The sequence below is a fragment of the Peromyscus maniculatus genome, chromosome 8, assembly GCF_049852395.1.
Source record: "Peromyscus maniculatus bairdii isolate BWxNUB_F1_BW_parent chromosome 8, HU_Pman_BW_mat_3.1, whole genome shotgun sequence".
NCBI classification, from domain to species: Eukaryota; Metazoa; Chordata; class Mammalia; order Rodentia; family Cricetidae; genus Peromyscus; species Peromyscus maniculatus.
The window spans coordinates 65,691,281-65,718,865 of NC_134859.1; the positions used below are offsets into that span (position 1 = coordinate 65,691,281).

The 27,585-nt window shown below is 52.3% G+C and overlaps 1 protein-coding gene across 7 annotated transcripts; it reads left to right on the forward strand.

The window, feature by feature from the left end:
- The first annotated feature begins 6,490 nt into the window (after positions 1–6,490).
- LOC143266930 (uncharacterized) lies at positions 6,491–27,374 on the forward strand. Of its 7 annotated transcripts, XM_076542976.1 has the most exons (5): positions 6,491–6,856; positions 22,189–22,535; positions 23,765–23,846; positions 24,251–24,355; positions 25,750–27,374. In XM_076542976.1, the coding sequence occupies exons 2-5, from the start codon at positions 22,397–22,399 to the stop codon at positions 25,820–25,822; spliced, it is 399 nt and encodes a 132-aa protein (XP_076399091.1). In that variant the 5' UTR covers positions 6,491–6,856; positions 22,189–22,396; the 3' UTR covers positions 25,823–27,374. The 7 variants fall into 7 exon arrangements, 2 of the variants coding, with proteins under 2 accessions (XP_076399091.1, XP_076399092.1); XM_076542977.1 differs by lacking the exon at positions 6,491–6,856 and having other exon boundaries at positions 8,199–22,535; positions 24,254–24,355; XR_013041780.1 differs by lacking the exons at positions 6,491–6,856; positions 22,189–22,535 and adding an exon at positions 23,010–23,143 and having other exon boundaries at positions 24,251–27,374.
- Positions 27,375–27,585: the final 211 nt, after the last annotated feature.

Genomic DNA, 27,585 nt, shown 5'->3' on the forward strand with positions numbered 1-27,585 from the left:
GCGCTTCGCGGCAGAGCTCTATTAGTTATTCCCGTGGTTTTCGCTTAAATTTCGCTCTCCCGTCTTTTTTGTTCAGGAGTCTTCCTGTACCCGTGCCTTCAGCTGCGGTCCGGGATCGTAAGGAGAGAGACGTGCCTTCATTCTTGAGCGTCCCTTACCTACAACGCGCATGTCGCCTCTTTGTCCTCTACCCAGCCAACTTGAATCACTCACTGTCCCCCGGGGAACTTGACCTTCTTCTCTATCTCGTTCCAGATAGTTGTGGCACTCCTAAGATATTTGTGGCCCTCCCAAGTCATCAGTAAGGTAAACAGCCTGATATCACGTGACAGGACACCCAGTGCTTCAGGTTCCTGGTCTCATTTTGTTTGTTGTTGTTTTAGGATAGGGTCTCCCGTATAGTGCCAGGATTACCGAGGTCTCTCTTCGAAACTTTGCTAAAGGGTAGCTAATTGTTGTTGTTGTTTGTCTGTTTTGGTTTTGGTTTTGGTCTGGAGACAGGGTCTAACTGTCTAGCGATGTAGCTCTAACTAGCCTGGAACTCCCTGTGTAGACCAGGCTGACCTTGAACTCTCCGCCCACCTCTGCCTCCTCAGTGCTGGGATTAAAGACACGGGTTACTATGCCTGAACCTGAAATTTTCAATTCTAACACTTAGCATTGAACATACTACTGCAGTTTCGTGAATAGAGCTCCACCCCTTCATTTCTATCCCATACTTCTGTTAATGTGGCTCCTCCCTCTGCCCCTCCTCCCCACTCCTCCCCAGCTGAAAACATATTCCATTCCCCGCTCCTCCCTCTGCCCCTCCCTTCCATTCCTCCCCAGCTAAAAGCATATTCCATTCCCTAGGTCTTGTTGCTTAGCTGACCATGGGGTGAACTGAGGATATTAGATATTTACAGTAAGGTCCTAGTAAGTGGAAGAAACACTTGGCTTTGGAAGGCGTCAGTGTCTTCATGAAATTGTTACTAAATACAAAGAGGATTTGTTTCTGACAAGGCCATAGCCGGCCAGCCTAGAAATCAGGGATAGGATGGAGGGCAGTCCTGTGGTCTTGGGTGTAGCCTGTACCCCCGCCCCTCCTGGATTCCTGGTGAGAAAGCACTCCCAGGCTGGACTGGGCTCTTCTGCAGTAGCTGAAACAGAATTCTGGCCCCACAGGGGGGAGGGATGAGACAAATCAAAGTCAATAGCAGAGGTACAAGGTACAGAAAAGGTCAACACACAGATACTGGGGAAACATGTACTTCCCCAAAGGTGAAGGGCCAGCGGCAGGGGCCAAATGTGGATCCCGGACCAAAGTCTGTGAGGTCAGAGGCTAGCTAAGCAAGGCAGAGTCTCAGCTAGGAACAGAATTCTTGCAGTTACCCTCTAAGTTAGCTGTGTCCAGACTGGCCTGGGGGTGCTGGAGGCTTAGCAGGCCAGGGCAGGAGTAGAAAGGAGACAGCTTTGCTGACTTTATGGCATGACCTCCATGAATCCCTCATAGTCCCTGGGCTTCCGTTACTTCCATTGCTAAATTCTGAAGCTGATAAATGCTTCCCAGGGCCAAGAATAGAACTCTTGGCAGAGTTCTCGCATAGCATGCAGAAAGCCCTGGATTTGATCCCTAGCACCCCCAAAACCCAGCATGATGATGGTGTAAGCCTGTGATCACAGCCCTGGGGAGGCAAAGGCAGGCATATCCCAAGTTCAGGGTCATCTTTAACTACATAGGAAGTTTGAGGCCAGCCTGGGCTACATGAGACCCTGTCAAGGAAGGAAAGGAAGGGGTCTTTTCCTAACGCCTTGTGGTCTGAGATTCTTAGTTCCCACCTCAGAGCTGGGGCCAAGCCAGGAACCTCAAGCATCCACAACCTCTTTATGGCCAAGCAAGGGACCTCAAGAACCCACAACCTCTTTATGACTGCCCTCTGTACCACCACGTCTAGCCATTGTTAGCCCATGGTAAGAACTACATCCCACCCACCCCCGCCCCGCCTGCCGCCGCCGCCACCGCCGCCCCCAATTCAGTCAAAATCCTCCACGATAGCAGGACTAGAGCTGCAGGCTCTCTTCTCCCTCACTGAGTCCCCAGCCGGGTCCTCTCTGAGATGTATTCAGGGTCTAGAACAAACCACAGCATCAGTACTGCAGTGCGAGAGCCACTTGCGGTGATAGTGTGTGGGCAACTTGACCTCCAGGAGATTTTAAGCAATACAATACATTGCCAGGCCTCTTCCTTCCTGTGAGAGAATACTATTTGACTACAAAGCAGAATTTTGCAACTGTATCTTTCATGCCTCCGGCTGTGAACTGTCCTCCAATATCCTGCCCCTGGAGAGACACAGTCTCAAATCTTTTATTGTACGAAGAAATACAGATTCCCAAACTACCCAAATCAGGTGGATGTGTTAATGAGTTCTAAGGGGTCCCTGTCCATTCAGAGACTTTAAGCAGAGGCTGGCAAAGCTCTTTCATGTGTCCCCTCCGAGTTGCCACCACAGAAACACAAGTAGCCATTTTCTCTGCTTCAGGGTCTTCCTCTGCTTTGCGCTCTCAATGGGCTTGCCTTTTCCTCCCAAGTGCTGGTCGATGTTCTTTGCATCTGTTTGGCCATCTCATTTTATTTTACTTGTTTATTTTTGTTTTTTTTTTTTCCAGACAGGATTTCTCTGTGCAACAACCCAGGCAGTCTTGGAACTCTCTTTGTAGACCAGGCCTGCCTCAAACTCACAGACATCCACCTGCCTCTGCCTCTAGAGTGCTGGGATTAAAGGCATGAGCCACCACCGCTCGGCTTGTTTGTCTATTTTAAAATAAATGTATCTTTCGAGCTCCTGTCAATCAGTGGGGTTTTTCTCCTAACTCTGTCCGTTTCTAGTTGTAGGTGTATGCCATCATGCTCGTCTTCATGCGGTCCATCCTTGATACTCAAATATGATGAGCCAGGGTCTGTGTAAGCAGGCAGAGGTACTCTTCTTCCCCTCTCATACGACTCCCCAACTCCCACAAACTACAGGACAAATATATTTTTGAATAAAGATATAAACACTTCTTCTCTACAGATGTTTATAGTCAGACTCTGAAGGTCCAAGCCCATCCTTGGAGACAAAAGTTAACCTAAAGCTATTAGCCAATTGGGCTATTTTATAGCCTCAGAAATGACAAGAGAAGTGATTTGTTTCAAGGTTACCCAAAGTCTTTTGTGGTTTGTTTTTCAAGTCAGAGATTCATGTCTCCGAGGCTAGTCTTGAACTCATGACCCTTCTGTCTCCATCTCTCCAGCACTGGGATTAAAGGCACATGGATACATCAGCACGATGCCTGGTTTTATATGGGGTTGGGGATCCATCCCAGGGCTTTGTGCATGTTTGACAAGCACTCTACCACCCAGGCTTCGCCTCCGGTCCCCAAATTTAGCCCTCTCCAGGAGAAACAGAATACTTCTTAGAAAAGCTCTGGATACTGTTACTTGACTCTTGCATCCATGTCTTTGCCAGTTCTGCTTGTCTGATAGACACCTCTACTCAATAGGGACCTCAAGGTAGTTACCAAACTAGGTAGGTAGTTACCAAAATCACCAGAATCAGCCACTCTAGCCAAGGAAGAGACACAGACACACTGGCAAAGGCTGCAGAGGCCCAGAGGGTAGGAAGCAGGTGTGGACAGAGGCAAAGACTGTCCCCCATAGATTATTGAATGTGAGCTGGACTTTAGACCAGGTGGTTCTGATAAAGGGTAGTTTCATGGATGGTTGCATACCCTTCCTACAAGGTAATAGGTCACAATGACCAACACCACACACACACACACACACACACACACACACACACACACACACACACACAGACAGCATGGGGGGGGGCGGTAATAAAGGCAAGAATCAAGCCAGGCCTCCAGGAAGCCTAGTGGCCCAGGCTCATAATCCCAATTTACTCGAAAGCTGAAGCTGAAAGATCCAATGTTCAAGACTGCCTGGGCTATAAAAAAATTGTTCAAGGCCAATCTATGCAATTTACCAAGACCCTGTCTCAAGAAAATTTAAAAAACTGTCTTAAGAGACAAAGATAGAGCTCAGTGCTAGGGCACCTGTTTTATCATGAGACCCTCGGTTCCATTCCCAGTATCATTAAAAAAAAAAATCGGTCTTAAATGGCAAGAGCAAAGAAGAGACTGGTAGAACTCTGGCCAAAGGCTTGGCCTTCCATCAAGAATTCTAGAACCTTCCAAACAACCTACCATAGAAAGTCATTCAGAAACTTCCAGGTCAGCAGCAATATTGTGTGGATGGGGTCACCAATGACCCTTCCTGCCGCTGGATCTAGTCAAGCTGGGGGGGAGTCACAGAGGGAAACACTTCCCGACTTGTCAGTGAGGAAACAGGCCCCCAGGGAGGAAATTACACGTGGAAGTCTGCGTGGGCAGTGGGGAATTGAAAGAGGTTCCACACGCTGACAAAACTTGTGATCCCAAGTGAGTTTTCCTGATGTAAAGGGTTCACTCCTGGGTTTGGGGCGGGGGGGGGGGGTTCTCCCTCATAAAACTATTTGGGCCAAGAGAAGAGAATAGAGGTAAATTGCTAAATATGAGTGAGAGAGAGAGAGAGAGAGAGAGAGAGAGAGAGAGAGAGAGAGAGAGAGAGAGAGAGAGAGAGAGAGATCCATGCTGTCCATGGGCCCAGGTTTCTTGTGGCTCTTTGCTCTCTGGACACCAGGTGACACCAATACTTAAAACAATTAGATTTAAAACTCTTCACTGCTGGGTTTTTGTTTTGTTTTGTTTTAACCTACCCCTCTCTCCACCGGTGGGAGGTGCAGGGGGCATCAGGAGCCCGTGCAAAGATGGAGCCAGCAGACTTGGGGGAGTCCCTTCCTTCTCTGGGTGCCCTGCTGGCCCTGGAGGCAGCACCAGCCTCGCTGCCTGGTTTCATCCCGTCCCTGTGCTCAGCTTTCCTGTAGGGCCACCCTAAGAGGGAGGGAGCTGCCTTGTCCATGTGTGAACCACGGTGGAGACGGGGTGCTGGCCGTGTACTGAGAAGACCAGAGTCCCAGTAGCCGCCCTTCTCTTGTGTACTGCGGTCTTGCATCCTGCCTGTGGCTACCCTAAATTTGCAGAATTTCCTTTCTTGTCCAGCTTTGATTCCATTGATGGGATTAGGCATCCCCCACAGCCATGTCCTTTGATGTGGTCAGGGGGTAGCAGGGGGATTTCAGGCCCAAGTAGCAAATCTTAATCTCTGGAGGGCTTCTCCGGGATCAGTGCTTGGGTAAAAACCCATTACATCTCTGCCCTTTCATCCCCCCAGGACACTGGCTCCTCCAGGCTCCTGAGTCTCACAGATCCGAAGGGTTTGTCAGAGAATCGCAGAGTGCCTTCAACTCAGGCAACTTCGCCAGCCATGCTAGGGTATCCTCCTTTCTGCCCCTCTAATCCAGGCTCCGAAGTAATTGGGGGTTACAGAGGCCTGAAGCCTGCGACTGTTCCCTTGGCGGGCACAGAGCCTTTTCTGCTCTGGAGTCCCTTCAGAACTGCTGTCCTTCCAGCACCTGCCCCTGTGAATCTGTCTGTCCTGCAGGGGGGTGAGGGGGAGAACATCGGTGCCAGACGCAGAGAAAGCTCTCAGTCCCGCCGCATGATTTAAAGCTTGCTTTGGGTAGTGGGGCCAGGAAGGAGACGATAGGAAAGTAGCCAGGATCCAGAGCAGAAGTGTCACATTAAGTTAAATGACTGCAAGCCTCCACCTGAAGATGGTTAGGGAACTCAATCTCGGTGATTATTTGGCTTCTCTATGGCCCCTGGAATCAATCTTCGGCTGACTTGTTTTGGCAGAAGCCTAGGGACGGTCCACACCGGCCCGGGATAAACACACAATTAACCACTCCCGCGCTGGTAGAGAGGGAGGAGACAGGAAAACAGGTAGCCGGTCAGCTTCGGGAAATGCTCCTATCTGCACAGCAGCAGCTTCTCTGTCTCACCCTTCACGGAACCCAGCTTTTCAAGAGGTTCTCTCCCCGAGAACTGCGCCGGGTACTTTAAATATACCATCTCCTGGGTCTGCCACGGAGCCCTCAAAGGCTGTCCCTGCCTAGGTGGAGGGTGGGGAGGCTGAGGCCGGCTGCAGGGCGCTGCACCGCGGCGGGGGCGCGGCCTGAGAGCAGGGCGGCCGGCAGGGGGCTCCCGGCGCCGGTCTTCGAGGGAGGAAGCGCCGGCAGCGGATCGGACCGGCCAGAGGAGGAAAAGGGAAAATTACTGGGGCTCGGGGTAGGGGGCGGGAGGTGGGAAGGGCTGCGTGACTGGGTGGAAGGCACTCGAGACTGTCGAGTCGAGCGTCCAGTGTCCAGATCCTCGGCCCAGGGGCGACTCTGGAGGGGGAGTCCCCACCCCACACTCCCCGCAGGGTCTACCCGCTTGGGCCGCGAGCTGGAGCAGGCGTCTCGGCCGGGGGCGGCGCCGGCGAGGGGCGGACGGAGGGGCGGGCTGGGGCGGAGCGCGGTCCGCTGGGCTCGAGGAGGCTGTGCTGGGCGGACGCTGGTCGTGTCGGTCCTCTGGGAGCCACGGAGCGCGCAGCCTTCCTGATGTGTCACCAGCACGTGGAGCCAAGTCGCGCCGAGAGAGCAAACGAGAGGAACCCCGCAACTTTCGAGGGGCCCTGCTGCAGCGCACACGTCCTCCCCGGCGCGGCGGGGGTCCCGCGGCGGTCCCTAGGTCCCCGTGCAGGTCTAGAGAGGCCCCGGATCCTCGGCCAGGCGCGCACGGAGCTACGGGAACATCGGGGCGCGCGGGCCGGGCTGCGGCCACTGTGCGGGAAGAAGCAGCTTGGGTTCCGAGGCGCCGCGGTTCGGTCCCGCCTCGCCCGCCGGGCTGGGCGCAGGTAACAGGGCGGCTCGCAGTTGGGCCTCGCGGGCACGGCGTGCGAGCGCTGGGAAGTTTCTGGGTGTGCAGCCATCGCGCTCGGGTGGATTTAGGGCCGGGGACGCACACCTCCTCCCGCGTCCCCAGCACCGTCTTTCGGGCCGCGTGCGCTGTGCGTCGTGTAACCCTTCGAGGGCTGGTTTCGGAGCCCGCGGGCCGAGGCCGGGCGGGGCAGGTGGCTTTTTTGCGGAACGGTCCCTGAGCCTCCGCGGTGCCAAGATCGAACGGCGGGACTCAGCCCCGGGCAGCCCATCGGGGCGCACGGCACCCCGAACTCCAAAGCGGACGGGAGCCGAGAGCTGGGTCTTTGCGGGCAAGATGAGGGTGTCAGTTCAACTGGCCTACAAAGTCCCAGTCCTCGGTCCCCAAGACCGGCATTTTCTCCACGCTCCTCGCCGCCCGAAGCCGGCCCCTTCTTGGTCCTCGTGCGCTCCGGCTGGGCCTCCACCTCCCATGTCCACTAGGGTGGAAGGACTGGGAAGGCGCGCGCCGCGGGGTGTCTCTGCGGTTTGGGGGAAATCTGTGCTTCGGCAGAGAAATAGCAACGCACTTGAAAGTGTGAGTCGGCAACCTCCTGGCAGAGCTGGGACCTTGCTGGGGGTGATCTGGGGTCGGGGGAGAAAGGGCTTTTTTCTTCTGGACCCGCCTGCCTTGCTGTATGGCGCCAACCTTGAGTTTGGGGGTGGGGAAGATAGAGCCTGATTTCTCGACTTGCTCCTGGGGAAGCGGCCTGGATGCTGAGCCCCTCTGTGTCTTAAATGCTGAGTCTGTGGACACATCTCTAAGCAGTCTTTTGCCCACTTTCATGTAACCTAATACTGAGCACCATCAAGTTTTATGCTGAATAAAAGCTCCTTCTTCCTTAAGCGCTATTGCTCGTAAAACTTTGCTTATTGCCCCCCCCCCCCCGCGCAGACACACACACACACACACACACACATACACACACACACACACACACACACACACACACACACCCTACACACACATACACACAAATCCACGAAAAGTCTTGAAATCTCGGGTTCCAGAACCTGGCCCCTTTTGTCTTTATGTGTTGTGTGGCTGTCTGGGCAGCTTTGAAAGAAACATTTAGGAGCATGCGCTTAGGAGACTTGAACTCTGTGTATGAAGGGCAAGTTGACCAAATAGGGCACCGCTGGCCCCCTTCTTCCTGGCATTGGGAAATGAGAGAGGTTTCTAGAAGCTTAGAGGCAGGAGAAGGAAGAAACCAGGTTGGCCCACCACTTGGACAGTTGTACAAAGACCATATAAGAGGTATCCCCCCCCCCCCCCCCCCCGCCCCCAGGCTCCCCACACCTGCGGGCCACGTGCAAAGCTGTCCCTGTACAAATCATATGCGGGCTGCTGTCGCTGTCCCTTGGTGGCACGTAGCAGTGAGAACAGGGGAGGGAGACAGGTGTGGAGAGAAGTCAGGATTGGGCCGGTGAGTCCCTGCAAGGATCATAGCCTGAGTTTTGTCCACGTAAGCTGCGTCCTTCAGGCTCTAGGTGGTGGAATGTGCCTGAAGTATGGAAGAAAAGAGTTCCTTTGACCATGGTGTAGATTTCCTAGCATCTTAACAAATTCCATTTCGAGACGAAACTGTTTAGGAGTGGAAATGGTGGGCGCTTTAACTGGAAGCCTGGTTCCTAATTAAGAAAAATGCTTTCTTTGGGGTTGCTGAATCAGGCTGGAAAAAAACATGTTACCCTGTTGAACCAGTGCCTCTCCCAGCCCCCCGGCATAGGTATCGAAAAGTAAATGACGTGGAAATCTCCATAGTATTTTGTGGTCATAAACCATCCGCAGACGTGAGCTGGAATCGTGGGATGCAGAAAAGCCGGTGGATCTGGCTGCTTTGCATCCACCTTGGAGGGGACAAACTTTGGAATGTAGGACATAAGTCATTGGGACACAGAAGCCCTCCAGCATCGGTGGCCTCTAGTTCCTCCTCAGGCCATGGCTGGCCAGGTGTTGGGGAGTTTTTTTTTTTTTTAGGTAATTATTTGGTCCTTCATTTCTTTGAGGGATGTGAATGATTTTCTTTTCTTTCGGTGTGTGTGTGTGTGTGTGTGTGTGTGTGTGTGTGTGTGTGTGTGTGTCGGGGAGGTTCCTTTACAGGAAAACAAAAAGGATTCACTGAACTAGGTACTAGGCTGGGCTAGCCTGCCCTCCAGCAGCAGCTGATTTCTGCTTTGATTCCAACAAATGCACTTAGCAAAAGTAAATGTTACAGTTGAAGGCTTTGCAGCTCGGCTGTCTACAGGCAGACACCTCCCTCCTGGCCGCGGTACCACACCCTATTCCATCCTCGGAAAATGGGTACCTCAAGGATTCTCCAGAGGAAGTGACTGGATAGCCAGGCTCGGTGTGCTGGAACCTTCTTCAGGAAGCAGCTAAATGCAAGGTGGAAAAGCCAATGGGAGGATTTTAGCCAGACCTCCAGGGAGACCCATGCTGGACTCAGGTACTGCTTCCTGGGAGGAAACTTTCATTCCCTCAACTCTTAAGTAAATTGCAGCCCTGTGAATAATTAACCTCACCCTTCTAGTTTTTTTATTATTTAAATAAAATCCCAACTTATTAAAGGTTAAATATCAGTTTTTGCCTAGCAGGATAGGAATGAAAAAAGATATATTGGGAGAAGCTAGTCTCCTAGTCTTTACCTTCAAGTCTCCTGGCAACTTTGAAAGCTTTTATTTTTATTTTTATTTTATTTTATTTTATTTATTTTATGTGTATGGGTGTTTTTTCTGCATGTATGTCTGTGTATCACATGCATGCCTGGTGCCCGTGGAGGCCAGAAGAGGGTGGGACTGGAGTTACAGATGGTTGTGAGTGGCTTTGTGGGTGCTGGGAAGGAGCAGCCAGTACTCACTGCTGCTAAACCATATCTCCAGCCCCAGAAGTCTAATATTTAGAAATGCTCCCAGTGTTTTGTAGTTGACTACGCTACTGGCCTCTGAGTTTCTTCCTGGGCTCTCTTCACTGCCTCTTTGTCCAGAGTGAAGCTGTCTGAATGCTCCAGGATAGGGACATTCTACCCCCACCCCTGCACCCCCTTTACCTAGCAGCTGCTTGGCCCTTTACTACTTCACGGGGTTGACTCCCTCCCAGGCTGCCCTGCTTTCCTCTGGAAGGCCGGGAAGTATTTGGCTAGTTTCAGGATGTTCAAACAAAAGCATGGAGCCCCTAATCAGTGATAAGTCCCTGAAAGAGAGCTGTGGGAGGAGGGAGGGACCATTTTAATTTCCAGAGGCCACCAAAGCACATGGTGGACTTGGGGGTATTGAGGCTCCAGTTCTGATCCCTCTGTAGTCAGGGTGGCCTTGGCTCGATGGCTTGACTGTACCCCAATTTCTCCTTTGTGAATCAAAGGTTATGAGTCTTACCTTGGGAGGGTGTGGTGAGGCTTATATTTTAAAATGTGTACAGTGGCTGGCACAGTCTGGCAGCTCTCCCACGGTTAGTCTGTACACACACACACACACACACACACACATTGTGAGGTCGGGCGTGTTCATGGTGGTGTGGCCACGTGCCCCACTTGTATTTTGATATCCCTGTTTCTGTCTGTTGGTGAAGGGAGCAGTGTGATGGAGACCTTAGGCCTTTGAGTCTGGCAGGTTCTCCTAATGACGGTTGTTTGCTGACACATACGGCCTTGGGGAAGTTACTTGGTGTACTTCGGGAAGTACACCAGGAACAGTGGCTTCTTGATCAAAAGCTGGGGGTAATATCTGGGAGCCTTTCCACCGCCTCAGACTCGGTCCTTTGCTTTTTAGAAAAAAAAATTAGCATATTTTATTTATTTGTTTGTTTGTTTATTTATTGTATATATGCGGGTGTGCCTTCTATCATGTGGCTCCCAGGGATCAGAATCAGATCATCAGCCTTGGCAGCAGAGGACTTGACTTCATTCTTCCCAGCCCTCCTGTTGCTTTTTAGTGGCTGTCCTCTATGTGCTGAGGACTGGACCATCTGTGAGAAAGCTGGCCTCCCCGTCCCCCCCCCCCCCCCCCGTCCCCCCCACTGCTCACACTGGCTTTTCTGGCAGCCCTGAGAGCAGATGAGGGGAAGTGTGGCGGGAAGGGCTTCCCCAGGGTCTCACAGCTGGCCTTCGTGGCACAGCAGCCAGTTCCCTGGCCTTTCGGGGTGTAGCTCCCAGGTCGGGAGCCAGCAAGCCTGAGCTCCAGCCCGGGAGGTGGGAGGTCTGAATTAGCCAGCACGGACCTCAAAGGAACCCTGGCTTGTAGATGTGGTCGCTTTGCACTGTTCTGCACAGGAGTCCATCAGCCGGACAGCCTGAAGACTCCTCTGGGGGGGACCAGCCCCCACACTGATTGACCCCAGGAACTCTTGGGGAATGAGGGATAAGAGACTTAGTTAGAAATAAGGAGAGAGAAATAGAAAGCACAGGACAGACTCGGGTGGGCCTGGATCCTTTTCCACCGGCCCAGAACTTTATTCCAAAGGTCTGTTTATAACAATGCCAAGGATGGAGCAAAAGCCCTCCCCCTTGCTAGTTAGACCCTTCCAAACACCTGGTACCCAGGCCCATGGCCCAGTCAACCTCCCATGCAGTCAGTCCTGCTGGGAACAGCCACTAGGAGACGTATGGGCTCCAGCACACTTCATGAAAAGCCCCAAGAAAGACACCTCAGTTTCTCTGGTGGCTCCGGGCTGGCTTGCTCACTGGCTCAGTCACAAGTTCAGCATACTCTATAGGGGAACAAAAAGTTTGCTGTATATATTTTTTAAACAGATAATCATCAGATTGGGGGGGGGTGTCAGGATTTCATGGGCCTCTGCTTCCCTATGGCACAGTAATGCTTTTATTTAGAATTTCTAAGGCTTTAACTATGCTTCAGTCTCTAGCTGCCTTAACTGGCGCTGCACAGAAAGGACAGGCAGATGACTTCTCACCCGCTGTGGGTGTGCCCTCCCTCCTTCTGGCATGTTCTGGGCAACTGGGGAATTTGGAAATCACTCTGCCGCCAGCCCAGGAGGACTGAGGAGACGTGCCCCATGGATCCAGCTGTTCTGTGATTGTGATTTCAGCACTGCCACTCTGGGGCCTGAAAGTGCCTGCTCTGCCCAGCAGGGAACTGGACTGAGGACACTGTACTCCCTGGGGACTCAGCCCTCCTGAGTATCCTGGCCGGGAGGTGCAGGTGCAGGGACAGGACATGGCAGAGGGGGGATGGGCTGCGTGTGGGAGAGCGGGAGGGGCGTGGGAGGAATTTGGAGAGATGCAGCTGTGAAGTTTGGAAGACTTTGTGGTGCATGCTCATGCAACCCGCTTCCTCTCACTGGGCTTCTGCCCTGGGGAGTGTGGGGTTCAAGGGCAGGCACTGACTCCTGGCTCTTAAAGGCTAAAATCCCAGTCTCACGAGCACATGCGTTAAGAAATGACCCTCCAGGGCTGGCAGGATGGCTCGGTGGGTGTGCTGCTGAGCACACCTGAGGTCTCAGTTTTATTCCCTTGAACCCATGGTGGAGGGAGAGAACTGACTTCTGAATGTTGTCCTCTGACCTCCATGTGTGTGCTGTGGCATGGACGCATCTGCATTTTACACACACACACACACACACACACACACACACACACCAATAATAATAATTAATTTTAAAAAATAACCCTCCACCTTTTCCCTCCTGTCCCTCTGAAAACAAAGAAAGGGTATGGTGCTCTTTGCTGGTAGCATCTTGCTTTCTAGAAGGCTGTCGGGGAATGTGCCCTTCTGCTGAAGACGAGGCTGGGGAGACCGTATTTCAGATTTGGAAGCTTGGTCAGTGTAGACACTGGCTGGATTGGGCCGGTAATGCTTCCTAATATGCAGTTTCCTGACTCTGCCCAAGCTTGCTTTGTGGGGCATTATGAAAAATGAACAGAAACGCCCGTGGGAAATGCCAGGCCCAAGGTGGAGGCTAGGACATGGATACTGTTCCCAAGTGTTGTCAGAGTGTACCCCTGAGCTTGTGGGGCCAATGAGCAAATTCTGGGGAGGCCAGAATAGGACAGCCTGCAGCTGGCAAGCCTGCTTGCTGACTTGATATCTGGAGAGAAAACTCTAGAAGGAAAGCCTTTGCCAAAGAGGCTTACCTGAAACAGGGTTGGGGTGGCAGAAGTGCCCGGTTTTCCAGAGGACTCCTGTGGTCACTACTGGAGACTGTTGGAAGGGACAGGTCAGTGGGAGGGCAGGGTGATGTCTGACCCCTTACTACTGACCTTGGCTGTTGTGGGCTTCAGTACGTAGAGGCAGGAGCCGATTTATAGGAAGAAAATATGTCTTTGCTTTTGGGAGGTTTTTGTTTGTTTGCGACAGGGTCTCGCTGTGTAACCTTGGCTAGCCCGGAGCTCACTATTGCTCTTGGAAGTTTGAGAGCAACAGATACTTGGAATTATGAACTTAAGTATAAGCAGAATGTTAGGGTTCAGTGTGCCCGGCCAGACCTCTCCACATCGGGGAGAAGCCATCACGCCACTAACTCCTACCTGGTTGGTGTGGAAGGTGAGCCCTCCCTTCCCAGAGGCTCTGACACACACACACACACACCCACTCACTCACCCTCACACTCTCTTCTTCCTGAGTCTCATGGCAGCGAGTGCTCATCCTTGGCCAGGTCCGAGGGCGGGCATACACACCACAGTCACGCTAACCTTGGCCAGATTTTGAAACGTCTGGCAAAAGATCCCATTTCCACAATGTGTCTTTTCCACAGAGAGAGGCTTAGGGCGGGCAGAGCTGCCACGCTAGGAAAAGGGTCTGGGATCCTAACTTGGATGTGAGGGTGGGAGAAAGGCAGGGGTCAGCCTCTGAAAATAGAAGTAGCTAGAAAATCGGCCTCTTCTTGCCAGGTCCCGAGTGGGGGAGGGGGCTGTTGCCAGCCTCCCCTGGCATTCTCCTTGCCTGTCCTCTTGCTGGCTTTTTTTTTTTTTGTAACTAGACAAGTTGTGACAAATATCCCATTGCTCTCTGGGCCGTAGACTTGTGAGGAGCCCTGCCTGGAAACCCAGCCTCATTCACTTGGAGCCATAATTAGGCAAGAGAACAGTTCATGGGCCTCTGATTCAATAAAGACTCTTTTATGATGTTGGTTTTTCCCAGAAAAATAATACCACTTTGCCCCATTTATTGCATTTGATGTGTAATCATATTAGAGGCAGGCAGCCCAGGGGACTGAAGTTACGGATGTGGAGGTTTTTGTTTTTTCTGTTTTTTGTTTTTTTTTTTCACTAAAGTCTGTCCGTGTCTTCAGAGAGCAACAGTGTCTCCAGAAAGAGAGAGAGAGAAAAAAGTGACATGGGAACATTGTTGAATGTCTTGGAGGATTTTTCTCTCTTGTCCATTCAAAAGATGTTTTCTCCCTTCAGGGCGAGAGGTGACCCGGGAATAAAACCCAGAAAGTGAAACTAACGTGCCTGGCCCTGGGCACCGCCACCCTGTTGCCTCTGGGCCGTCCTATGTTGCTTCCCCCAAAGCAATGCATATGCTCCTCATGTGCCCCTGATGTCCGTGTTTGCCCTGTGGGCGACACATGTGTGCTGAGGAGGGCGGGGGAAGGTACCCTCATCCTTTCTGTAATCCCCTGATGGAGCTCTACCAGACCACGGAGTGAGAGCTGCAGGCACCACTGTGGCAGGGTGGCTGGCCCAGCTAGCCTTGACTAAATATAGCCAGGAGTTCCCCAGCAGCATTGGGTTTATCAGCCCCCGTGCCCCCCCCCCCCCCCCGCACTAACAGGACATCTGTCCCAGGTGCGTGGTGTTTGGAGGGTATGCCCTTCCATGTGCAGGACCCCTCCCACCCCCCACCCCACCCCCCAGCATCTCCTTTGCCATCTTGTCCCCAGAGCTGTTCTCATGTTTCCCAATCAGGGAGTAAAAATGACTCCCACAGATCTGCCCAGTGCCAGGGTAAGGAGGGGGGTGGGGGTGGGGGGGGAGAATCACCAATGGAATCAAGAACTTCTTTCCCAATTTGGGGTTTAGAAATCTCGGGCGATGAGGAAATTGCTGGTAGTCATTCGTAGGAGTAGTCTTAAGAAAGAGGGCATGACATTTCAGAAAGCTGAAACTGGGTTGCATTAAACAAGAGAAATCGATTTAATTCCAGAATGCGGGGTGAAGCCATCCCCCAGCAGCCTCTTCAGACGTGCTATAGTGGGGACGGGCCGTGCGTTTTCTAGGGGAAGCTTTGTCTGTGTGTCATGAGGTCTGTTGTAGTAAATACTCCTAATTTGGGCTAACAAAATGGATCAGCAGGTAAAGAATGCTCCCGCCAAGCCTCAGGACCCGAGTTCAATCTCCAGGCCCCACGTGGTGGAAGGCGAGAACTAACTCTTGAATCTGCTTTTTGCCCTACAGGTGTGAGCGCGTGTGCGCTTACACACACACACACACACACACACACACACACACACACACAAAATTAAAAAAAAAAAATTCTTACTCTAAGATTATTTTTGAAAGGTTTACCTTAGGTTTTCTGGATGAAGTCCTGTTACATTTTATATTTTTATTATATTTTATACCCCTCCCACCAAGGAGTATAATTAGAACATCTGAAACCAGATTATCCAATTAGCACATTTTTTTTTTTTCTAATTAGCTTCTAGGAAGTTGTGATGAGAGAAATCATTTTAGATTTCCAAATGGAGCTTTGGCCACGGGGATCCTCTGAGGAAGGACACAAGGGAAAACAAATGGGGTCTGTAAAGTTTGGGGTTCCCACCCACTCCCCTGCCCCTGATCAATGCAACCCGTCATGCCTGCCCCTCAGACAGCAGCAGTGACCGGCCACAGGACAGTTTATTGTCCTTGTCCACATAAACAGAGTGGGAGAAACTATTCATTCACGACTGCTTCCTCCTCCTGATAGTACTGCGGGTTTCTCCACTTTTTAGCCAAGTCAGGAGCTGTTCTTTGGAGGGAAGAGATGTCTGGCGGTATGTAGTCGTTCAGTGTGTCCTTACCGAATGCCTGTGTTGGCTTTCTTGTATCTACTTGCAGTGAAGGCCGCTGGGCCAGGGTCAGGAGTGCTGCCCAGCCAAGGCCAGCAACGTGAAGTCGAGACACAGTGTCTGCACTTTGTAACTGTTGCTGCTGCAGGCCCGCACCCTGCCTCCCAAATTCTGAACTGGACAGAACTTTGAAAACCCCAAGTTGCAGCTTCTGTAACTAAATCTTTGGGAAAATGTGACCCAAACCGACCTCAGACTACTAGTCTATATTTATCCCAATGTATGAATATTCATAGGTCTCACTGCAGAGGTATTAACATGTTTGATTACTGTTGCTGTCCCACTGGGGTATTGTGTAATGTGTGGCTTAGGCGTCACGTTCCATCTGAAAACCTGGAAGGTTTCACAAGGACATCTGGCCTGAGACGCTGGGGTAAGAGACGGTGGCTCTTAATCCACTTCATTAAGGTGACAACAGTGGTGTGCCCCGAGCTGGGGCAGAGAAGAATCTGGCTTTCTAGGGTTCCTTTCTGGTTATAGTAGGAGCCAGCCAGCCCGCAGGCGGGCTGCCCAAGTAACCACACTTCTTCCAGTGGCGGTGGCTGGGCTGCGCTGCCCGGCCCTTCCAGCTGTTCCCTCACAGACCTTGAGCCACAGCCCGCAGGCTTTGCTTACTTGTCTTCTGTATCAGCACTGTGCTTGCTACATGCCAGTAACTATGGCTCGGGAACCAGCAGAAGCATTTTTTTCTTGTATAAAAGTTCAGATTACAAGTATTTTATGCCATGAGGGCCGTCCATGTCTTATAACTAAGAAAGTCTCTGCCCTTAACAATGGTTCAACCATTTTACCATGATGGGCCACAGTGTTCTGAGAGGAAAGTGTCCTGTATACTTAAGAAATCAAGGTTGATTTCTGAACCTTACAAAATGTGTGGGAGTAATATACTTAATATGTGTCCGTCCGTCTCCTCCAACTCGGGGCATTGTTTGTGGTACCATAGGAAGAGTCTGGGCTAAGCTACATCACTCTGTTCAACCATAAGCATTTACTAAAAACTTGCCCTTAGAAGTTTTTTTTTTTTTTTCCAAAATTTATTTTATTTATTACATATACAGTGTTCTGTCTGCTTGCAGGCCAGAAGAGGGCACCAAATCTCTCTATAGATGGTTGTGAGCCACCATGTGGTGCTGGGAATTGAACTCAGGACCTCTGGAAGATCAGTCAGTGCTCTTAACCTCTGAGCCATCTCTCCAGCCCCAGAAGTTCTTTCTTTGAAGCTCTTTTCTCATATGTATATGTTAGTGCCCATATGTGCCACGTGTGTGCTTTGTGCCCACGGAGGTCAGGAGAGCACATTGTTACAGACTGAGTTGGGCCGTGTGGGTGCTAGGAACCAAACCTGGCTTCTCTAAGAGCATCGAGTGCTCTTCTTCACTGCTGCGCCATCTCTCCAGCCCTGCCCTTAGAATCCTGACCTTTTCCTGGGCTAACAATGTGCAGTGTGTTTCTGTCACAGTACTGGACAGTGGCCGTGAGCTGCAGCATCCAGCCAGCCCCATAATCTCAAAGATGAAACAGCCCGCCCTCTGCAGTGGGCTGTTGTTAAGTGAGGAAGTCCAGTAGGTTAGGCGTCGCACACACATTTCATCTCATGATGCCCTTAGCTTCTGATAGGTGACTGGCATGACCCCATGAAAGCTGAGGAACGTCTCTAGTCTGTTCTGTTATTGTGGCCTGACAGCAGCCATAGAACATGCATCAGTGGATGAACACACCTATGTTCTAATAACACTTTGTAGAAACAGATGGCTCAGTGGATGAGGCACCTTTGTGCCGTTTGGAGCCTTAGGTAACCCAGGTAAAGGCTCGACAGGATTTTACATCTATCCGTAATGCACTCGCTGGTCTGGAAACATGAGTGACCCGCACTGGGCTTGGGAGCAGATGTGTGTATGTATATGGAACGTACATCTAGGCCCAATTCCAGCTGTGCTGAGGGGCACCTGGGTCTTCACCCTCTGGGCACTGAGCTTGTGCCCCATGGTGTTCCAGCCATCAGCACAGGCCAGACAGCCCTGCGGCTGGGAGAGCTGGGGAGGAGCCAAGGCTCTGAAAGTGAGTGTTCTTACCAAAAGAATGTCTGGCAGAGAGATTGGTTATCATAAAGCCAGCAGCTCTGATGGATGGCTTTTAGATCTCCTGGCTTGTTCATCAGAGGCCAGAAAGGCCAAAAAGACTGTTCACTGCAGGCCAGGATGAAATCCAGCGAAGCCTCTGACCCTCTGACCCCCACCCTCCTCCACAGCCTCCTGGCCTGGAACTGACTCCTTAGGAGAGCTGGAAGGAGCCGCAGGCAACCGGCCCCTGCCCGCAAACCTGGCCTCTGTCGGGCTAGCCCTCGCCCCAGTGGCTTCTCTCTGCAGGACAGGTTCCCCTAATGACTCCTTGGGCCTGGCGCCCTCTGCCTAGACCACTTTCCAGCCAGGGTGGGGCTGGTACATAGCTTCCCTTCCCCATCGCATTCCAAACAAGGGCTGATATCTAGTTGGCTTTTCTTTCCCTTCTATCATGGTTTTGTGGGTGACTGGCTATTTTAGGGATTCTGTTTGATGGGAACGTCCCCGCCTTCCAGCTCCCTGTAAGCCTCGGTGTGGGTCATCAGCCCCAGAAGAAAGGCGTGGGCCAGCTCGGTCAAGAATTTGTGCCCAGCACGGGCCCACACGGAGTGAGGACTTTGGGGAGGCGAGTGGCACTGGGTTGGGTGGCCAGTGTTCAGTGGCAAAGCCAGGCCTAGAGGTGTCACGTAGGCTAGCAGGGGGGTGTTCCTCTGACCACTGCCAGGGGTCAGACCCTGCCTTCGTTTTGAGCGCCTGCACCAGAATGGGAAGGACTTCCAGGAATCCCAGGGGAGACTGTGGCCAATGAGGATTCCGGGCCTCCTCATGAGATGGTGATGAAGGTGCTTCTGGACCATTTCCAGATGGGGTAGACCAACAGTGAGGCGTAGTGTCACACAGTGTGATGTGTGTGTTCAGGTGGTAGAGCAGGAAAAGATTCTAGCCCGGGGACGGGCTGAGGTCAAGAAAGGTCACCCAGAAAAGGTGAGTTAAGCCTTGACGCACAGAGCAGGGAGGATGGTGGTGATGGCTGGCCTTGACCAAACCATCTCACTGAGGGCACAATTCTGAGTCCCTCACACAAACGTCTTTTTGGGGTGGTGGGGTGGAGGAGGTTTCCTCCAGACAACCTGTGAGATGGGCAGACCCAAGGCTCACAAGCTCAAGCCTAAATCTCCAGGAGGGAAGTGCCATCCTAGGCGTCTGTGGCTAGTAGGTGAGGTAGCAGGTGGCCCCGGCAGGCTGCAGGGGCTGTGGGGATGGGCTGCTTAGCAGACGAAACATGACATGGTCATGTTCAGAGCTGTAGATGACTAAGATCCTAGTGTTCGGGGGCCATTCGGGTTTTTGATTTACTAATGGAGTATATGGCTATGATCTTGGTGAAGGCGGGAAGCTGGGCTTGCTTCTCTCCGTGTGAGCAGGGAAGAGACCTGGAACATGGGGAAGAAGGTATATTGGCAGTCCTGGGGCACAGTAGGGCACACCTGACCCCTCTCCCCAGTCCTCTTAGTGGGCAAGAGTTCTCCCAGTTCCCCCCAGCCCTCGGCATAGAGTGGGGTGTATGTGTTGAGCCTGCCAATCAATCACTTTGTCTACTTGGGTTCTTTCTAACCTCACATTGCCCTGCAAAGTGGGGTTTATTATTCCTGTTGACAGATACAAAAGACAGCCAGGCAGCAAAATAATCTGCAGTCACACATTGAGGAAGGTGTAGCCTCGGGTCTCTGTCTTTCTCAGGGATGCACTCTTTGCCATTATGGGCCACAGTGTTCTGAGAGGAAAGAGTCCTGTGTACTAGACAGAGCTCATGGACCCATAGAACTTATCTTAGCTGGATAAGGTAGACTCCCATTGGCCTGTGGGGTGGATTCCATCCTTGCTGGGAACCTGGGTAGAATGGCCTGGCACCAGGAACCAAGTGTCTTGTTGATGAATGGCATTCACTGAAAGACCAGGCTCTGTGGAGTGGGGTCTGTTTGGATCTTCCAGGGTTACAGCCGGGAGTTAACCCTCTGTTGTCAGGTGGCTCCCCCAGGCCTGAAATGGGGGAAACCATCCTGTTAAAGAGTATCCTGAATAAGACCCTGATTCCGGAAGATTTTACACTTTTATGATGTGTATGTGGGGGAGAGCGTGCACATGCACGTGCCTCCTTGCAGAGGGCAGAAGACGGTCTCCAGTAGTGTGTTCTCTCCCACCGTGGGTTCTAGGCGTTGAATTCAGGCCACTGGGCTTGTGCTCCGTGTGTTTACCTGCTGAGCCATCTCACTGAGCCATCTCACTGAAAGGTGTTTGTTTTTTTTCTGTTTCCTACAAGGCGCAGGGCAGGGCAGTTACTGGCCTCTTCTTTTTGCCATTTTCTATTACCGTTCCACCCTCTCAAAGCCTACAATTCCCTGCTGAGTCAGTTTTCCACAGTTTGAAAACATGTGGAACATTCCAGAAGTCCGTCTTTGCCCACTGTTTTGGTGGATCCACCTTCGTACATGGGCCCACCTGAAGCTCTGGACTGTGTGCAAAAGGTAGGGCAGGGTGCAACAGAGAAGCCAGAGGGCTAGCCTGTGCTACCTCTCCCCCACGTCCTCATGTCATAGCCACTTGCGTTACTTACTCAGTCACGGACAACCTGCGATTGATGGTATGCCTCCACTAGCAGTCCTGAGTTTAGTGATAGAGAAGCTATCTCATTCCCTTTTTATAGATTATGTGTGCGCATGCAGGGATGCGTGCCTGGGTGCAAGAAGGATCTCTTGGAGCCGGAGTTACAGGGGTCTGTGGGACGTGTGACTGGTGACTTGGATGCTGGGCTCTGAACTCTGGTCTCCTGCTTGCACAGCAAGCGATGTTGACCACTGAGCCATTTCTCCAGCCCCGGGTTTGTGGGTTCCACATTAAGACAGGGTCTCATGTAGCCTAGGTTGGCGTCCAGCTTACTATGTAGCCAAGGCTGACCTTGAACTCTTGCTGCGCCTGCGACTCCTTGTCTGGCTTGTCTTCCTTGGGTTGTTTTTTTTTTTTTTTTTTTGCAGCGCTGTTAGCAAAGCAGGGCAGAGCCCAGCTGCTGTTCCTCAGGCTCACACCTGCAGACCGATCTTCCGCAGAGCTGGCTCCAGGGTTCCTGGGCTGCTTTCCTTCTCTCTTGAGTCAGGGCTGGCCTCGGCAGGGGCCTGTCCGGAATAGGCTAGAAACCCCTCTTCCTGAGCCGTATCAGACCCGAGACCCTCCCTTGACTCCCGAGACCCATTTGCCCCAGGGTGGATCCATGTCCACCTGTGAGAGTCACATCCCTCAGTTCAAATCCCTGGATCTCTGCGGCAGAGTGCACCATTTGGGTTCTGGATTGATTGACTGGGGTGGGGGGGCGTCAGTGGGCTAGGGCTGGGTAAGGGACCAATGTCTCTACCTCTCCTCACCTGGGCCAACTGGATGACCGACCACCTTACCTGGCGCGTGTTCAAGGACAGCAAGAAAAATGAGGGACTTTCAGGGGCAGCTGTGGTTTCTGACTCAGTCATAATGCCCCTAAAAATCCTTATTGTTCTTGCAGTGTGCATCGGGCGGCTGAAGGTGGCGGCCCACCCATCCCTGGCCCACCCGGCCCTTCGAGGATGGAAGCAACTTCCTGTTGTTAGATTGGAATGTTACCCACTCCCCACCCCCCAAATGAGGAGGGATGGGGACATGCTGGTTGTTGAAACAGTTAATGTGTCTCACACATTCACTTGCATGCATGTACACTTTTGGGGGAGGGGGTATGGGGGTGGGAAGGGCTGGGGGACATCCCTGTTTCATATGAGGTAAAGGTTGTTGGGGGAAAAGGTAGATGTCTTGCAGGATTCCCGCTCCTGTTTCCTGAGAAGTGGGGCAGGTACCTGGGTAGGAACTGGTTTTTTTGTTTGTTTGTTTTTTGTTTTTGTTAAAGCCTCAAGTGAAGAGGTTCCAAGAGCTGGTAGCCATGTTCATCCGGGCATGTCCCCTCTGCTGTGATCACAGAACTTGCCTATTCTTAGGTGGACATTCTCTATCCCGTTACTTCAGAAACCATCATCTCCATGTTCACCCGGTGCCCCCACCTTTTCCAGCCCCACCCTACATCTATTTTGACTTGGGGGGTCTCTGGGTGTGAATAGGGGGCTGCAAAGCAGCATGCCTGCTTTTAATCCAATCATTTATTCTTTTTTTTTTTTTTTTTAAACAGGATCTCGTGTAGCCAAGACTGGCCTTGAACTCCTGATCCGTCTGCCTCCGCCTCCTAAGTGCTGAGATTGTAGATACTCAAGCTACCATCCTGGTATGGTCCAACATTTTGTGACATGCTCCTCTTCCCTACCAAGCCACAGAGCTGTCACCAAAAGTCAAAGCCAGCTGAGGCTGGGCTGGTGGCTTGTCCTCAGATGGACAGGTGAATGAGCAGTAAAGCATCATGGGGCCTGCTACAGCAAGTCACCCAGTACCTCGCGGACCTCGCGTCATCGAGGGACAGTCGTCTTCAGGATGTCTTCAGGAGCCAGCTTGGAAGCACTCGTCATCGACAAGATGGTGTCGGTGCGTGGTGTATGCTGGACCACCATGACTGTCCCGCCAGCCCTGGGTCTGTGGGCTCCATGCCCCCAGCTCTGCGAGAGCTGGGTTTGTTCAGGAGCTAACTGCTGGCGTCTCACCGGGTAAAGGTTAGACCGGATTTGCTCTCACCGGGTGAGAGATGAGTGAGACTCTGACGCTGAGACTCTCACACTCGGGATGGACAAGGGTGACAGCTGTTCCTTCAGCTCTAACAGCTTTGCTGGCTTTTGCCAACTTCGGTCACCACCCTCCTCCCCTGGAGCCTCTTTGCTGGTCCCTGCCGCAAACCTCCTCGTGTTCCCCCCCCCCCCCCCCCCCCCCCGCCATGGTCCTCATTCTTTACCCCAGTGCAGGGCTGGGGAGATGCTTGTCTTGTTGTGGGTCCCTTCCTGAACACGCGGCGGCTCGCCTGTGAGCTCACGTGGAGAGGCAGAGACGGTTCTGTGCGACCGGCCAGCCAAAGCCAGCTTCAGTGAGACACCCTGTCAAAGAATAAGGTGGAGAGCGACTGAGGAAGGCACCCTGAGGTGGGCCTCTGGCCTGCACACACATGAGTGCGAACATACGCACACAAAGACAACATACATCGGGTGGGTTTTTTGTTGTTTGTTTTTTTCAAGAGAGGGTCTCACTCTGTAGACCAGGCTGGCCTCCAACTCAAAGGGATCCACCTGCCTCTGCTTCCCAAGTGTGTTCGAATACCATAGAGCAATGAAAACATGAGACTTGCTCTCAAATGCTGTCGGGCATGCATTTGGGAGGAACAGGGCTCGTCACGCCCATGCCTGACTCCTCTGTTCTGAGCCCTGTCTTCACGCTTTCCTTCTGGCCCCACCCCGTTAACAGGATGGGGACTTTTATCGGTGGGGGAGGGGCACATGCCGTGGGGCACGCAGGGGGGTCAGAGGATGACCTGTAGGTCTCCAGGGATCAAACTTAGGCCATCAGGTTTGGTGACAAGTGCCTTTACTTGCCAAACCATCTTCCTGGCGCCTTTTAAAAATGTATTAGTTTCTCTTTTCGTCTTCATAGGGGTTCCTGGGATTGAACTCAGTTTGTCAGCCTTACAGAGCAAGCACCTGTGAGCCAGAGAGGGACGTTTTATAGGAGCCATAGGGCTGTGCCTTCAGGAGCCCAGATTTCTTTTTTTCCTCTCTTTCTTCTCACCTCTCTTCTCCTCCCCTCCCTTATCCTTTTTCTTTTCTCTCAAGGAGGATGTGACTGTGCAGGGCCACTGCTGCCTTCCAGCCAGGAACTCGGGAGATCTTGCGATCTTGCTGGAGGGAATCTGAGGTGAGGTCCTCAGTGAGGATGTCCTTGACTGACAGCTGTCAGGCTTTTTGACCCTTGAATCACTCAAGGCAGTGGTTCTCACCCTTCCTCGTGCTGCGACCCTTTAATACAGTTCCCCATGCTGTGGTGACCCCCGACCATAAAATGTCTTCGTTGCTACTTCATAACTGTCATTTCGCTACTGTTATGAACTGTCATGTAAATACGCAGGGTGTCTGATGTGGGACCCCCCAAAGGGGTTGCAGCCCACGGGTTGAGAACCGCTGACTTAAGGCGTGATAAGGGCCTGTAGCTGGGTATCAGTTGACGCAAACCAGATCAGAGTTGTAGGGATCAAGAGGAACCTGGGGTGAGTGCCTTGGCTTGCTGGTGGCTTTTCTTGCATGCCTTTGTGTTCTGTTTAGCAGCCAGGAGGCTACAAGCCCGCCAGAGGGGAAGGAAGACGTTCCCTCCAACTCTGTCTGGAGAACCCCTTGGAGGATGGGACCCCTTGCCTCTGGCAGGCTAAGGTGATCAGGGTACTCCCTGGGGGACCCAGTCAAGAAATGGCAGAGCCGTGATTCACATCTGCAGTATTGACTCCAAGATCAGCGACATTTCTGTCATAATAGTGATAGTCATTTTTAGTATATAAGAAACCAAGTACACGTTTTAATATGTTTGTGTTTGCCTGTATGTATGTGTGCCATGTGCATGCTGGTGCTCACAGAGGCCAGAAAAAAGATGGTCAAGACCCTGGGAACTGTATGTGTATGTATGCATGTATGTGTTCCATGTGCATGCTGGTGCTCACAGAGGCCAGAAGAGACGGTCAAGACCCTGGGGACTAGAGTTATAGGTGACTGTATATAGCTGCCCAATGTGGGTGCTGGAAACGGAACACCTCTCCAGCCCCCTAGTGTAGTACTGAATAGCAACCACTTGATCGTAATATCCAGAGGTGGGTGGGAGCAGGTGTCTGACCCACAGGAGGGTGGGTCACTTCCGTTAACTTCCAGAGGGCGAGTGTACACGGGCCTGGATCCTCGGTTGCCATTCAGTCCGTCACACTATTACCAGTCCGAGCTCTAGATAGGACACAGTCACCTGGTTGCTGGGTGACAGCTGCCTGCCATTTCTCTGCTTAGGGACAACCAGGAAGGAACATAGCCATGCTTGGGGCTTGTGTGGAGGGAAAGCCCCTGGTGCTGGGGTGTCATGGTCCTTGGCAGCCTGCCCCTCCTTCACTTCCAAGTAGCCCCAGAAGCACGGCCTCGGGACTAGCTGAGTTGGCCGTCGGTACAGTGAGCTGACCGTGGATGCATTGTTAGCTCCAGGAAGTGGTTAGCTATTTTCCAGAAGGTCTGCAGAGCCGGACAGCCAGCCTGCCTTGGAATTGGCGGATGGGAGTCAAGAACACTGCTTTCCTGGAGCCCCTGGGCTCTGGGCCAGGCCCTCAGGCTTCCTTTAGAAGTGTGTGGGGGGGGGAGGCAGTGAGCGAGTGAGCCATTCTTGCCCAGCTTGGCACAGGCCCTCTCCCCTCCTCAGTCTGCCTCATGCCCCTCTTTCCACCCAGCCGCCTCTGCAACAGAGCGCACACTCTTGGCAGTGGCATCCACGAAGCCTGCTTTCCAGGCCAACTCGGCCAACACCTCAGCAGGGGAATTACACAGCATGGGCTCTGGCCTGGGTAGTGGGGCTAAGAGGAAGCCCCCGGTTGCCTTGTCGGACCCGAACCACCAACCCCTGCCACAGTGGAACCGAGAGCTCTGAGCGCAGGTCCTGGGGTCTGATCGAGCGCGGCCTTGGGGAGGCTTGCGGCCTCTCTGGGCCTGTTGCCCACTTGATAGCTGCAGAGTCTTCTGTAGACCGTCTGTTTTGCATACAGATCTGACACTGTTTCTGCCTTTCTCTTCCCTTGCAGGACACTTGTGCGGGGAATGCTGGTCCCTTGGAGGGTACTTGCACTGCCTGACCCGGAGGTGACATCCGGGTGAGTCTTCATACGGTGGATGGCGTCTTCTGCGGTTGATCCTGCAAGATGATCTTTCCTGACAGTTTCTTCTTTGGCCTCTGGCCCTGGCTGAACCAGGGGCTGATGACTCTGGATTGAGGGGCAGTCCTTGCCTCTGCCCTGGATTCCCTGAGGTTTGGGTCACTGAAGCCCAGGGCCTGAGGAGGTATCCTTCCCCTGGGAGTTTCAAGCTCAGACTCCTGCAGCTACAGGGCTCTGCCTTAAGCCTGTGGCTTCTGCACAGCTCCCCCTTGCCCTGCCAAATGTCTTGGGGACAGGCACCCAGCAGCTTCCGGGTCTGCCTGACTGCTGGAGAAGCAATACTAACCTGCCGTCCTATTTTTATTTTTTGGTCCTGGTGTTTGAACTCAGGGCTTTAGACATACTAGGCAAGTGCTCTATCACTGAGGTACATGCCCAGCCCCTTTTTGAGACAGAATCTTGCTATGTAGTCCAGCCTGGGCTTGAACTCAATCCTTTTTGCCTCCATCTCCAGAGTGCTAGCATTATAGCTGTGTACCACCATGCCCGTGTGGCTTTCCTGTTTGGACTCCTGTGTCGGGAGAGCGACCCTGATGGAGGTGGGGTCCATTCCCCATGGCTTGGCCATTGCAGAGCTGTCTGGACATAGGAATGGGTAATAGCATGGTACACTGGATAGGCAGAGGGACGGGTTAGTTTCCCATGGCCCTTGTTTCTGTTGATATATTGTTTACTCTGTGTCACCAGAGTCCAGGTAGGGCCAGCACCATCCCTGGCTTTAGGGGTAGGCATGTGTTCCAGGCCTGGACAAAGACTGCTGAGTTCCCCCGCCCCCCAGTGGGACTTCAGCTGCATCTTTTCATGGGAGTTAAGTTGACAAGATGTCAGCTTAGAATTGCTGGTGGCCGACTTATGCAGCTGAGGATGAAGCCAACAAAGAAAGAAAGAAAACACAGATTATGCCATGTGGACTTATTCCTTGCTACCCAGCAAGTCCCTGAAGCCAGCAGTTGGACTGACCTGATTATATGAGCCAGTGTATTTTTTCTAAAACAAACTCATCTTGGGTTTGTGTTACAGAACGGCTCCTAGTACCGCCTGTGATTCCTACCTTCCTTTCTCAGAACAGCGTTGTTGAGCTGTTCTTTCTTTACATGCAACAAAATTCACCAGTGTTAAGTGTACGACTCCTAGTTTTTTCAGGAACACACGCCCTTGTAACTATCACCATCAGGTTGGAATATTTCTTAACCTGCCCTAGAAGCTCCATCGATCCCGTGACGGTCAGCCCTCCAGCCGTGGCCCACCGCTGACCTGTTTTTCTGGTGATTCTTGTCTTTCCGGGTGGTCACACGGTGTCTATTATGTGTCTAGTTTCTCTTAGTGTGTTTTCATGATTCATCCCTCCATGTGCATCAGGGTCCAGCCACTCTGTTGTAGGCCGGGCAGCATCATGCCATGTGGGTACAACCACCATTTGTTCATCCGTCTGGCATACGATGGCTGGTTCCAGATTTTGACTGATATGAATAAAGCTGTTCTGCATGTTCAAATATTGTGTCTTGGGTGTATGTTTGCATGTGGACAGCAGGTTCGCTCTCCGGTTGAAGAAATGGGTCTGTGAAGGTAGAAAGACTTGGCCAAGGTCATACAACTGGCACAGGGGACCCGGGGAGGGTGGTGGTGCAGCTGAAGGGCTGAGTGTTGGGTGTGCTTAGTTCAAGGGGTTCAGGACCACGTGGGGAAGCAGCTCACAGTCTCCTG